We start from the raw sequence: 13,329 nt of genomic DNA, 5'->3' as shown, positions 1-13,329 counted from the left end.
GCGCAGAAGCGGACGAGGGCGGGGCGGTGCCGCAGGCGCGTGCGCAGTGGCGGCGGACGGGGCGGGGCGGGAAGCCGGGAGGCTAGGAGGGAGGGCGTGGGGGCGGGGGGGGGCGGGGGGCGGAGGGAGGCGTTTCTGTCAGTTCCGGCTGTTTGTTCGGGAAGTGGATCCGCCGGGGCCCGGAGCTGCCGCGGATCGCCAGGCCCTCCCGCCCGCTCGCTGCCCGCCGCCCGCCCCCGCCCTGCGGCCCTCCCTCCCGCCCTTCCTCCCTCCCTACCTCCCTGCTCTCCGGCCCGCCCGGCCTGGCCCGGCCCGGCCCGGCCCGCCGCCCGCCATGGCCCGGGACTACGACCATCTCTTCAAGCTGCTCATCATCGGCGACAGCGGTGAGCGAGGGGCCCAGGGCGGCGGCCGGACCCGGACCCCTGGGCGAGAGGGAGGGCGGCGCCCGGGGGAGGGGGCGGTCAGGTGAGGGGCGCCGAGACCCGTGACCCCTTCGGGAGGGGAGAGCAGAGGCCGTGGGAACCCGTGGCCCCGGCCCGGGCTGGGGGGGCGGGTCGCGATCCTAGCCTGGAGAGGGGGTCCTCGGATGACCCCGGTTTGGGGAGGGGGTTGTGGGGGCCCCTGGGTCCCCTTTGGTTCTCGGGGCGGGGGGCTGGGAGGTCCGTGACCTCTTTCCAGAGAGGAGGGTGGGAGAGGGCAGGGGTCTTTGGGGTGGGAGGGCTGGGGCGACCCCCGCCCAGAAAGGCAAGCTTCGGGCAGTGATTTGGAATTGGGGCGCGGTGAGGACGGTGGAGAACGGGCATGTCCAGCTTTGGGGGAACAGGAGGTGTGTATGTCGGGGGTTAAATGCCGGCGCTGTGGATGGGGAGGGGAGGACAGAAGAGCCCTTGGGGGGAGGGGAGGCCCGTGCCTACGAGTCAGGAGAAAAGGAAAGCGGGTCCCCGACTTGTGACCTTGCTTAAGTCACTTTTCCTACGCCCTTTCCCCCCCAAACCCCGCTGCTGAAAAGCAAGCAGGTTTAATCCATTCTTGCTCTCCTTGACCGAGGGGAGGTGGGCTGAGGACCACATACTGAATATGAAAGGACTTAACAGGTCATCTAGTCAAGTAACAGATGCAGAAACTGAGGCAGGGAGGAGTGATTTGCCCAGTTTTGCAAGAGACAAGGCTAGGATTTGAACCCAGGCCCTGGATTCCAAACCAAGCCCACTTTCCAGTGCACTTCTGCAGAAATCGAGCCCTGTTAAAAGGTTTATATTTTAGCGGTGCAGCTTCCTTTAATGGCTGCAAAGGGGCCCTTAGTGTGGTTTGAGTGGTTAGAATGGGTTGTGTTGGGAGTCCAAGAGTGAAAAGGTTTACGGGGTGACAGGGGTCAGAAAGGCAGAGGCAGAGTAGGTTTATGGGGAGGAGAGGAGTGTAGCAGGTGTTTTAGGATTAGGATGAAAGGGGAGGAGGTTTGGGAGCATGGCAGCTTTAGGCTCTGGTCAGGGCTGAGTGTGGAAGAGTCTGTCATGTGATTAGTGGCAGAGGCAAGGTTGAAAGTGGAGCATATTGGGTGTTATAAAAAGCTTATGTTGGGGATGGTGCTGGGAGGATGAAGGGATTTAACAAAATTGGTTATAGACAAAGGCAGTGGGGACAAGGCAGCAAGTTTGTCATGGGGAGTGAGCTAGGAGAGTAGTTGTACTTGGTTGTTGGGATGGTTGTGAGCTAGTATAGTGGTTTGGTTAAATCAAACAGTGGGGAGCTTTTATGGGCTCGTTTGGAAAGTGAAGGGCAAGATCTCTCAGAGGTTTAGGGCATTAAAAAGACTGGCTCCTGGGGCTGAGGGCTCAGTGGATCAGAGCTACCTCTTACCCTTGCCTCAGTTTCTCTTTTTTCTTTCTTGAGTAGAATATACATGTGCTGCCTTTCTTTTGAAGATAGATGGCCTTTAGAATTCGTTTGTACACTCAGTGCATCATATGCCTTTTCAGGGGTTATGTTTTGGCCTCAGATGGGGCAAAGGTGGGGGGGGTGGGGAGGGAGAGCTATGACTGAAGGTGATTTCTTTTCCCAAAGAATTAGTGAACTCAGTTATTGTGGTTATGGGCCTTGTTCCTCAGAAAGACATCTGGATTTCGGGTGGGAAAAGTTGTTGTGCTTTGAGATGTGAAAATGAAAAGCTAACACCTAAGTCTGACACCCCCCTCCCCCTCCCCATTTAAAACCCAGGAGGTGGTTTTGGCCTTGTTTCCCACAATACTTCTTAACATTGTGTATGGTGTGGGCTAGGCCTCTTTAGGTCATGATTTATGTAGTCTGGCTCATATAGCACAGTCTGTGAACACTTTGTTGTGTAAGGTGTGTGGAAGTTGAAGTGAGAGAAGGTCTGATCTGGCTTTGTGTATAGTGAGCCAGCTGCCGACTACAGCTCGTGGTGCTGTTGTGCTTCTGATGTTCCTCAGTGCTGAGCATGTTTGGGGGGAGAGTCTGAATGTCAGTAGCCTGACTGCGGGAATTGTTCTGGTCCAAGAGGACCTGAATTGTCTGGAGAGTTGGGACTGGGGACATTATGTGACCAGGGAGCTTATTCCCCCCACAAAGACTTGAGCTCTTCGTGTCTGAAGTGCAGTCCTGTTCTTTTGATGCTGTCTTAGTTTAGACTTTGAATTAAGAATGCTACATTTGGGATTTACCAGGGCATGGTGGCCACTGACCACTCCCATCCTTCAATTTGCAGTGTAGATTAACTGCTCAAACCACAGGGAAACATCGGCTGCCAAGACGTGTAGTCTCAGAAGCTTGCACTGCTAATGTCAGATGTGAGGGCTATGGTCGCTTGGTTTCATACCAACTGTTGTTGACCTTTTATTTTCTCTGTGGCTAAGGTAAATTGGTACCCTCACTTCCTTCCTTGGTCTGGGAGCTGTTGGATAAATGGTGTTTATGGATACTCCCAACGAGGCCTTCCTTTGAGGGGGTCAGGAGAAGCTCTCTGCCTCTCCCACTAGAGTGCTTTCCTTCCTAATGGGGTCTCCAGTATGGTGTCAGGAGTAATGATTAACTCCAGTGGCCTTACGTTTTTCTCTGCTTTTGGCCTCTGCTCCAGCAGTGTGGGTATCATAAGAGAGCTTGGGATCTGGCCACAGTACCGGGATTTTCTGAGAGACAGACACAGACCCTCCTGGCTTCTACTGAATGAGCTAGCGTAGAGAGGTTGTAGGAGAGGGGAGGAAGCGAACAGGACAGCTGGGCCTTGGGCAGAGCCTGTTGGAAAGACCCAGCCCAGGAGCCTTATGCGGGCTACTCACAGCAGGAAGCCTCACTGATGACTGGGAGGATCTGAGATTTCAATGAGGAAGTGACAGAGCTCCAGGCTTCGGGCTGAAGGGCTGAGCTCCAGGTACTCTGGGTGTAGCAGTAGAGAGTATTCTTTTCTTCCCTGATTATACTGGCTAGCATTTTCCATAAAATAAACCCCTTTGGGATACCAGGTCAGTTAAATGTTAGTCAGGTAAGAAATAACCAGAAGAAATTGTGTGAGGTGTCCTGAGAAATGCCTGAATGAATGGACGATAAACTCAGTGCTGAAGCACTGAGGATATGAGTACAGGAGCAAAGATAGTTTCTCCCCTCAGAGGAACTACATCCAAATGGGGGAGACAGCCTACTGTGTGGGGTGGGGGGGTCTAGGAGGCCATTTTGGTCCTTACATTGCAGGGATGCTGAGTGGGGATGAAGGATAGGAGACAGACAGATGCCCTGCCCAGGAGTGTCGGCTGAGTTGCTTTGATCTTGGTTCCAGAAGGGGAGGGGTCAAGGGCATGGCAGTTAATGAGATTTCTGGGAAGTGGGAAAGTGAATGAAGCCTGGCTGGTGCCTGCCTGAAATAGTGGGGTGGGCCAGGTGGGGCATTTACCAACCAACAAACGGTTTTGGGGTTCCAGTTGTTGAGTCTTGGAGAAGTTAATTAATCTTTGACTTTGATAGCATTGTACATGCACATTTGGCATGAAGGACCTAGTGTGATTGCCTCCAGGGTTTTTGGTTCCCATTCTCTGGTTAGGGTCTAATTCCAGAGATTTGTTGGCAAAGTTGGACTAAGGAGAATCCAGGCTACTTTTCCTAGCCTCCTGGTAGGGCCATTGTCAAAGATGTCGCCTGTTGGACCAGGGTGGGGAGACTTGGGTGTTCCTGCGCTGTCTTCAGGCATGTGAACATGCCTCAGGGTACTGAGCTCAGTGTGTGTGAATATGCCTTTGTAGGGCTTCTAGTTTGTGTTGTGGTTATATCAGCATCATGGGCCAGTAGCTCCTCCAGTGAGGATTTCCAGCAGTAACACAAGTAGAAGTAGTAGGCTAATGTGGTGTATGCAGAAGGCATGCTGGGCCTGGGAATTAGGACTCCAGGTGTCAACATGACTGCCATTTGTTTGTTGTGTGGCAGTGGGGAAACCTTTTCGGGCCTCAGGTTTTTGTTGTTGTTGTTGTTGTTTTTTAATCAGAAAATTAAGGAGATTGGATTAGATCAGGAGTTCTGAACCTAGAATCAGGAAGACCTGGATCAAATCCAGCCTCGGACACGTACTAGCTGTGTGACCTTGGGCAAGTCACTTAACTTCTGTCTGCCTTGGTTTCCTCATTTATAAAAATGGGGATAATAATAGCACCTGCCTCCAAGGGTTGTTAGGATAAAGTGCTTAGCAAAACTTGAAGCACTATATAGGTGCTCGCTATTATTATTGTTATCTTTCAGTATAATTGATTTTCTTTGTAATTCAGATTTTATTTTATGCATTTAAAAACAGGATTCTGAGAAGGTAGAAAACACACATTTATTAAGTGACCACTAGGTACCAGGCACTGTACTAAGCACTTTACAAATATTACCTCATTTGATCCTCACAATAACTCTGGGATATAGGTGCTGTTATTATCTCCATTCTACAGATGAGGAAACTGAGACAGATAGGCTAAGTGACTTGCCGAGGGTGACCCTGCTGATAAGTGTCTGAGGTGACATTTGAATTCAGGTCTTCCTGACTTTAGGCCCAGCATTTAATCTATCTACCTTCCTTTACAGGGTCTATGGGTTTCAGCAGACTCTCAGAGGGATCCCTGACACAAAAGGTTGAGAACCCCTGAGCTCGAGCTTCCGAGCTCTCTTCTAGCTCGAGGTGGGGAGCCTGCTGCCTCTAGGTCCTCAAGTGCAGCCCTTTGAATCCACATTTCACCTCTGTTCTGTGAAGTTTGGATTTAGTCAGAGGGCCTTATGGGTTTGTTTTGAGGCCCAAATTAAATAATATATGCAGAACATATTGTAAACGTGAAAGTGATGCATAAGTAACCAGTACTGGTTGTAGGAGTAGTACCAAATATTGCCTGATTGACTTGACCCCCTTCCCTGGAGCCATCCTTTCGGCTGCTGCCGGAGGCTCCAAAGTGCAGGGACCTGGATCATGTCCCCTGAGATGATTCTTAGAGTGAAGAGAGAGCTTTCTTTCTCTTCACTCTTAGCTAACGCTTCAGGAAATTGAATCAGCCAGTGGGAGTTTGAGGGACCAGGAGAAAGGCAGGTGATGAATGGATTTGGCTTACCCTGATGTGGTGCTTGGGTGCCTTTATGAAGTGCTGGTCTTTGAGTCAGGAGGAGCTGGGTTTAGGCCTAGCAGTGAAGAGTCGTGGTGAATAAGACCCGACTTACATAGCTGTGTGACCATGGGTTAGTCATTGAACCTTGGGCTCCTCCCTGGGACCTGTCTCACGAATACATGCTGGGAGTTCTGAGGAAATCATGGACCTTAAACCTGTTGACATGGAGTGACATTTCTCTGGTCTAGTGTGATTCACAATGCCCACCCTAGACAGCCTGGAGACAGAGGTGGTGTGGATTATGATGTCCCTTTCACAGAGGAGACTAAAGGAGGCAGTTGGGATTCGGATCCAGGGCCCCTGATTCCAAGTCAGATCCTCACCCTGCTCCCCACTCCCCAACCCCCTTTAAAATGGAATAGACCCGCTGGTCACTCCTGTCTTTGGCTCCTTTGCCCCCAGCAGGAAGAGCCTCAGCTTTGGGAGGAAGTCACACCATGACCTGTCCTCTTGGTGACCTACAAACCCTTAGCGTTTTTTCTTCTTTTGCAGGCGTGGGCAAGAGCAGCTTGCTGTTACGATTTGCAGACAACACTTTCTCAGGTGAGCAATGCCAGGGGGCCTGCCAGGCTCTTTTTCCTCTGAATTTCCTTTTCCTAGAAGCCAAGAACATTGCCCTCTCAGTCTGCTCTAGACTATTCCCTGAGGAGGAAAAGAAAAAGGGGGAAAGGGATGGGAAGAAGGAGTTGGGTTGGGAGGAGCTTGTGATGGTAGCGGAGCAGACCAAGGCGCCACAGCAGGCCACCCCAGTGGCGGCTTGGTTTGCATCAATAAAGAGCTACGGTGTAATTGGAAAGATGGGTGAGCCCTGAGGGGGAAGATGGTTTTCCTTGTTGTGTCATTGCTTCTGGGCTTGGAAGAAGTTGTTGACCTCTGTCTTGTAGCTCCAGCTGTGTTGTTGGCTTCTGCTGGTTCTACAGCTGGGTGAGCCAGAGCTCGGTGAACTCTGGGAAGGGAGAGACCTGCTCAGCCCATGAGGGGTCAGCAGCTTCCCTAGGATGCTGGGGCCTGTTCTCAGCTGTTAGAGCCTCCGTAATGTGGTCTTTTTGTACAGGCAGCTACATTACCACAATCGGGGTGGACTTCAAAATCCGGACCGTGGAGATCAATGGGGAAAAGGTCAAACTACAGATCTGGGACACGGCTGGGCAGGAACGCTTCCGCACCATCACCTCCACGTAAGTCTGGCAGGCGTGGGCCACACATGGCTCTCCAGGGTCTGGGGGCCCAGGGTGGGCTGCTGTGTCCCCTTCCTCGCCTTCTTGCCTGCTGACCGTTCACACCCCGTCTGGATGGTGTCAGAGTCTGTCTCAGGGTGGAAGGGGCAGGGAACATTAGTGAGAGTCCGTCTTTGAGGAGAAGGTAAACTTGGCTGGAGGCAGAGTTGTTTGGCACTCATTGTCCTCAGAGTTCTTCCAGTTTCTGAAGCCTCACACCCTGGCCGTCCAGCATTGGAGGAGAAGCCAGCTGTAGCCCTATTGGGGTGGCTGGGAGATGACTCCTGTCTGGCCATCCCACACGCAGCATCCCTGGGGGCTCCCCAGCTTCTCCTGCAGCATGGAGCACTTGTCTGAGTGGCCACGTTCTTATCTGGGAGTCCCTGCAGATATTTCCTCGTTAGGACACTGCTCCTTTTCCTGAAGCTCCATGACATTTGTGTTGTTTGCTCAGAGCCGTCTGTCCAGGGAGCCGGGGCTTCTCCAGGGTTGTCCAGGCTTGTCTTTGCTCTCATCTGGGAGCCACCTCAGACAGGAAGTGGTTTGGGGCAGCAGAGGCAGAGCGATTGCTTAGAGCTCTTCAGTGGGGCCTGTCAGGCGACTTACTGTCCTCAAATAGCATCTTTCCTGTTCTCAGCTGCAAATAAGGGGTGAAATCCAGCCTGATTCCCACATGGCAGGATGTCGGGGGATTTGTGCTTCTCAGGATGTTTAAGTAGGAACCAAGACAGTCACTCCTTTTCCCTCACAGCTCCTCAGTTGCGAATACAGATGGTCACCTAGCCTTAGGTCCTCTTTCTTCAAATATCTACTAAGATTGTTGCCCCTGGAGTAGCCACCCGGAAACCAGGCTTCCTGTGCTTCCTGTGCTTCCTGTGTGTGCACTCAGAGGCCTGGCAGCTCCCCTGGGGCGGGGTAGATAAATGGTAATAAGAAGCTAAGCAGGGATGTTGAGTGGGCTGTGGGCATGGCTTACCTGTGTGTGAGGGGTGCAGCCTGCTTGTATCTTGGAGTGGAACTTGTCATTGAAGTCACTGGGGTGCCTGTGACACTGATGTCAAAGGCAGCTGCCATTTGGGGAAAAAGCCCTGAAGTTGCTTCCTGTGATTGCATTGGATAGACAGCTGTGTTTGAGGGTTTCAGCTCCAGGGGACAGCCAGGTGGTACAGTGGATAGAGCACCGGGCCTGGAATCAGGAAGACCTGAGTTCAAATCCAATCTCAGACCAGACACTTGACACTTACTAGCTGTGTGACCCTGGGCAAGTCACTTAACCCCAATTGCCTCCCCCACCCCCCCAAAAAAAGATGTAGCAGCTACAGGCAAGACTGTCAAGCACGCAGAATCAGAAGACTGTGGGAGTGAACTGCATACATGGCAAAACATAGAAAAGACTGTGAGGAGCAGCTAGGGTCTTAGGAGCAGACCGCTCAGAGTTCCAAGGCTATCCAGTGAAATCCAGGACTCCGGGATCTGCCGTCACAGGAGCCTCGTCTTCCAACTGGCTTCTTCACCGTTTTTATGTCTGGACCCTTTGGTCAGCAGCCATGGGATGGGTCCTTGCCCAGAATCAGGTTTTTTTGTTTTTTGTTTCTTGAAATTCATGTTTGAAGGAAATGCTAAATTTTGTTTAGAGGTTAGTGAAAATAAAGATAGACTTTTTTCCCCCCATCTAAGTTCTACTGGCTGACATCTTGGGGTCCTTGTGGACCTCATGGACCCTGGGTTAAGAACTCCTGATCTAGTTTAGCGTCTTCGTTTTACAGATGGGGAGGCCGAGACTCAGAAGCTATGGCAATCTCGGATAAGTCTAACTGACCCCTTCATGTTTGCAAGATGATTTCTGTCAAGAATCTCACTGATCTTTCCAATGGCTCTATGAGACAAACGCTAAAGGCATTGTTTCCTCTATGTTACAGATGGGGAAAGTGAGGATCAGAGATGATTCCAGAAGTCACACTGCAAAGGGAGATTGGCAGGACCCTGGACAGCATAGAAAGGAATTAGGGAAAATGGGTTGATCTAATGCTTTGTGTAGGGTTGGGACAAAGCAAACTGAATTTGGGGAAGCTGGGCCTGTAATTAAAAGAAAGGTTTTGGATGAGTGGTGATGCTGGGGACATCTGTAGCCTCTTGCTAGAGGTGGGATTTAAATCTCAGAAAAACCCCTCCACTCAGACGTTGTGAAACGTGCCTCTTTCCTTCAATGGTGCCGGACTGATCTGGGAGGTGGACCAGAAGGGCGCCTTCCCTCATTCTTCCTCTTCATGCTTCTTTCCTTGTTTCGCCGAGCTGCTGAATGGCTGTTCCTGGAGGGAGTTGAGGGTTATTGGGAGGAAGGAAAGGCTGAGGGCAAAGGGAAACCTAACTGCTCACTTTTGGGAAGAAGAGGGCATTGTGCAGATCAGCTGGTGGCCACACTAGCACCTTGGCTACTGAGTTATCTGTGTCTGTTGAGGCAGAACCTTAAACTCCGTTTTCTATGCCTGTTTTCCAGGGATGCAGTAGGGCCTGTTATAGGAATTCATGCTGGCCCAGAGAGGTTAGGCACTCTGCTCCAGCTGTCTAGAAGACATCCCAGGAATTGAAATATTTCCAGAGTTCACTTTGAAAGAGAGAGACAGACAGACAGACACACACACACGCACACGCACACGCAGAATCTGAGTGTGGGTGTGTGGTTAGTGTCTGGGAGTTAAAAGTGGTATTCTTGGCTCTAAGAAAAGAGCCAGTTTCTCTGATTCACAGGAATTAACTAAGAAATGAAATCTTTACTAAGCAAGAGATCAGTGTACCAACTTCTGGTATCTCACTTTTGGTAACCAGGACTTGCTGCCCCACAAGGTTAAGCTCCTCATTCTGAGGTTGGCTGAATAGGCCTCAGGAATGGTTACACCAGGAGGTGATAAGAAGCAGGATTCTGATTGCCTCCTCATCCTGTTCTCTCTGAATGCCCCATGCCTCCCGAGATAAAAGGCCACGGTCTTTCTTTGCCTTCACCTCAGCCAAGTTACAGCCACTGGGATTAGGTGAGTGGAAGAGCTGTCTCTCAGGAGACTGAGCTTCTAAGGTGACAGACAGCCAAGCATCTTGGAAGAAGCATTGTATTCTAGGAGTCAAGTGCTTGAGTTCAGTTGCTAGCTCAGTATGGGACCTTAGGCAAGTTAGTTTACTTCTCTGTGCCTCATTTTCCTCATCTCTAAAATATGTTGCTTAGACCAGCCTGAGGCACCTTTCAAGTCCACTATTGCATGGTTCCCTGAGGACAGAAGCACACAGCATAGAAAGCATGTGTCACTGGAGAGTGGATGCAGGGGTGGGGAACCTGCGGCCTCGAGGCCACATGTGGCCCTCTAGGTCCTCAAGTTCGGCCCTTTGACTGAGTCCAAACTTCACAGAATAGATCCCTTTAATTAAAGGATTTGTTCTGTAAAACTTGGACTCAGTCAAAGGACTGCACTTGAGGACCTAGAGGGCCACATGTGGCCTGGAGGCTACAGGCTCCCCACCCCTAGGATAGCGTGTGAGAGGGAGGCAGTGGGGAAGATTTCCTTTTGGAGGCTGGGGACTTGGAGCGTGGAGCTGCAGATTCATCGTGACAAAGGCTTTCTTGGCATTCTTCAGCCAAGAATTTTAAAACTTCATTTTTCTTTGAACATTTCCTCTTCTGGCACAAGGATAGTTAAATCTGTCACATTGGCTGAGACTTCCTAGCTTTTTTCCTCTGTTCCCAGCCCCCTGAAAGCATACCCTGCTCTTCTCCAAACTGTGTGTTTGAGTTTTGCCCCAGAAAGGGAAGCGTGGGCTGGAAGGGGACAGTGAACAGGGCCGGAATGGGCTCTGAGAGATAGGGATCCTTTAGGGGTCACTTGCAAAGCCAGCTTAGGAGGGAACTGATTTCCACCCCAGGCCCCCCCACTCTTCCAGTGGCCCTGAGGTGAAAACCAGAGTGGATCCAGCCAAGTGTCTAGAGAAAGGTGGCAGTGGACCCCAGACAAAGACTGCTTAGCCTCAGAGTAGTGGGGCTGCTGACTTTGTCTTATTGCCAGCCTTGGCTGTGTGCACGAATGCAGCAGTGCCTTGTGCTGTGAGCTGATGGACAAGGCCCGAAGTAGCTCGTTCCTTAGTGCCTGGCACATAGTAGGCACTTAATAAGTGCTTGTTCCCTTTCCCCTTCCCAAGAAAAGCAACTCCTGGGGAACCCTTTCCGTGGTACCCCATCTCCTCTCCCAGTAACAGGGAGTCTGATCTCAGGGAGGAAAAGCAGTTGGTTTGCTTGGATTCTTGCCGCCACCACCAAGTGAAAGGTATGGGGGAGTAGCCCCTTGTCAGCAGAAGGGAGGAGAGCTCTATTGCCTTCCCAGCCTGGCTGGCTGCTGTCCCTGATAAGCCCTGGGTGCCTTCTGCTGCGGGGGAGAACTGAGGGTTGGGGGAGATATTCTCCCTGCAGCCCCAGAGCCTGCAACTCTCAGCTAGTGGCCTCTTAATGAGCCTTGGGACTGGCTCGATTGCCAGTGTGGATGAGTAAAAACCTAACAGTGGGCTGCAAAGCAGACCCTCTTGAGGCTACTAAGGGTCTTAGGCCTCATTCCTTTTTTTTCTTTTTCATTTTTTAAATAAAAAAAACAACTTATTTTCTTCTTGTTACTAAGAAGGGTTGGGGGGAGTGGAAACCTCTTGTGAAATTTAATATTTATAGTGCAGCAAAACGAATTGCAGCATTTGCCACATGGAAAATACCTGTCTTATCCTGCATCTCAAATCTTTCCCCTCTGGAGTCCCAGCCGGTCATTTCACATAGTACTTAAATCTTTCAAAGTTGTTTATTTTTACAGTGTTGTTGTTATGTAACTTTTTTTTTTTACCCTGGTTCTTCTTAGTTCAGTCTGTATCAGTCCATGTAAGTCTTCCCAGATTTCTTGGAAACGGTCTCTTGTCATTTCTTTTTTTCTTTTTTTTGTTTTGTTTTGTTTTTTGTTTTTTTGTGAGGCAGTTGGGGTTAAGTGACTTGCCCAGAGTCACACAGCTAGTGAGTGTTGTGTGTCTGAGGCCGCATTTGAACTCAGGTCCTCTTGACTCCAGGGCCAGTGCTCTATCCCCTGCGCCACCTCGCTGCACCTAAGTTCCTGCTGTCTTAACTCTGACCTGACCTAAGATTGTTTGGGAAGGAGGTTTGGCTAAACGCACTTGGGAGCGGGCCCAGGAGGAGAGCAGATGGCTCGTCAAGCTTCTGCTGGGCTCGATGCCCGCTCCTCCTTAGACCTTCAGCCCCGTTGTCCTCTTTGAGAAGGCTGGGCTGTTGTCCTTTTCCAGCCTCCTACCTCTTCCTGTCGGCAGGGATCTTGGTTATGGATGTCTCGAGCAAGCCTTGATGCAGCCCCTTCTGCCTTCCAGGTACTACCGAGGGACCCACGGGGTCATTGTGGTGTACGATGTCACCAGTGCAGAGTCCTTCGTCAATGTCAAGCGGTGGCTGCACGAAATCAACCAGAACTGTGATGACGTGTGCCGGATATTAGGTGAGGCTGAGCTGGGCGGGGGCGGCTGGGCTGGCTTCTCTCCCCGAGGCCTGGGGCTCTTCTGACCTTGATCTGCCCTACAGTGGGGAACAAGAACGATGACCCTGAACGGAAGGTGGTGGAGACAGAAGATGCATATAAGTTTGCTGGGCAGATGGGGATCCAGCTGTTTGAGACCAGCGCCAAGGAGAACGTTAATGTGGAAGAGGTAAAGTCCTGGGAGAAGTCAGTCTTCAGGACTGGGAGGTCTCCATGGGGTGCTAACTTCTGAACTGCTCCCTAGGTGCCTTGCCTCTAGCTTAACATGTGGCTGTGCTCCCCAGATTTCCTTTTCCCCCAGCCTAGCTATCGTTGGGGCTGATGTTGGACAAGGTTGCCCAAGTCGTTCAAATTGACCTTGCTGGCAGGCCAAAGCAAGGCCCAGGGTGGCCGGTTGCCTCTTGAGCATTCCTAGGTGCCATTACAGAGCCTCTCCCTCCCACGGGGGGGGGGGACGGACAGTGGTGCCTTTTGCATGGCTGCAGGGTTTGGGGAAGGTGACGCAGAAGGTATTGGATGTTGATGGTAACCCGAAGTGATAGCGGTGGAGGGCGAGCCCCTTGGGGGCCCCAGCCTTCTGCAGAGATTGACATTGACTTCTAAGGCCCTTCCTTTGAAATCTCTATGGGCTCCTCGGGGGCTTTAGGGAGCCATGACCATTTGTCCTGTGCTCTCTCTGGCCTCTTTTCCCTAGAATAACAGGAAACCTAGGAGTCCACAAGTGTTCTGCTGGACCTGGAGCATTGCTCCTTCCTATTGGACAGGGGTCCCTTTCGAAAGGGAGAAGCAAGGAGTGGGACCTTGGGGGTAGATGCTGGGGGGCCTAGTGGAAGGGGTGGCTGAGGAAGGGGGTCTGTGGAGTGGGACCTTGGGGGTAGAGGCTGGGGGGCCTAGTGGAAGAGGGCAGAGGAAGGGGGT

General features: G+C 51.5%; 1 protein-coding gene across 1 annotated transcript in view; it reads left to right on the top strand.

Annotated features, from left to right (window-relative positions):
* The first annotated feature begins 305 nt into the window (after window positions 1–305).
* The window catches only part of RAB35 (RAB35, member RAS oncogene family), a 15,055-nt gene continuing 2,031 nt past the window's right edge, over window positions 306–13,329 (top strand). Inside the window, exons 1-5 of the mRNA XM_027865064.1 lie at window positions 306–386; window positions 6,129–6,179; window positions 6,691–6,814; window positions 12,248–12,372; window positions 12,456–12,580. Of these exons, the coding sequence (XP_027720865.1) occupies window positions 335–386; window positions 6,129–6,179; window positions 6,691–6,814; window positions 12,248–12,372; window positions 12,456–12,580 (477 nt within the window). The 5' untranslated portion in view covers window positions 306–334. The remainder of the gene's footprint in view (window positions 387–6,128; window positions 6,180–6,690; window positions 6,815–12,247; window positions 12,373–12,455; window positions 12,581–13,329) is intronic.

This window comes from Vombatus ursinus, unplaced genomic scaffold, assembly GCF_900497805.2.
Source record: "Vombatus ursinus unplaced genomic scaffold, bare-nosed wombat genome assembly UNPS02001287.1, whole genome shotgun sequence".
Taxonomy (NCBI): domain Eukaryota; kingdom Metazoa; phylum Chordata; class Mammalia; order Diprotodontia; family Vombatidae; genus Vombatus; species Vombatus ursinus.
Note: the sequence above shows the minus strand (reverse complement) of the source record. Positions and strands in the feature narration are given on the sequence as shown.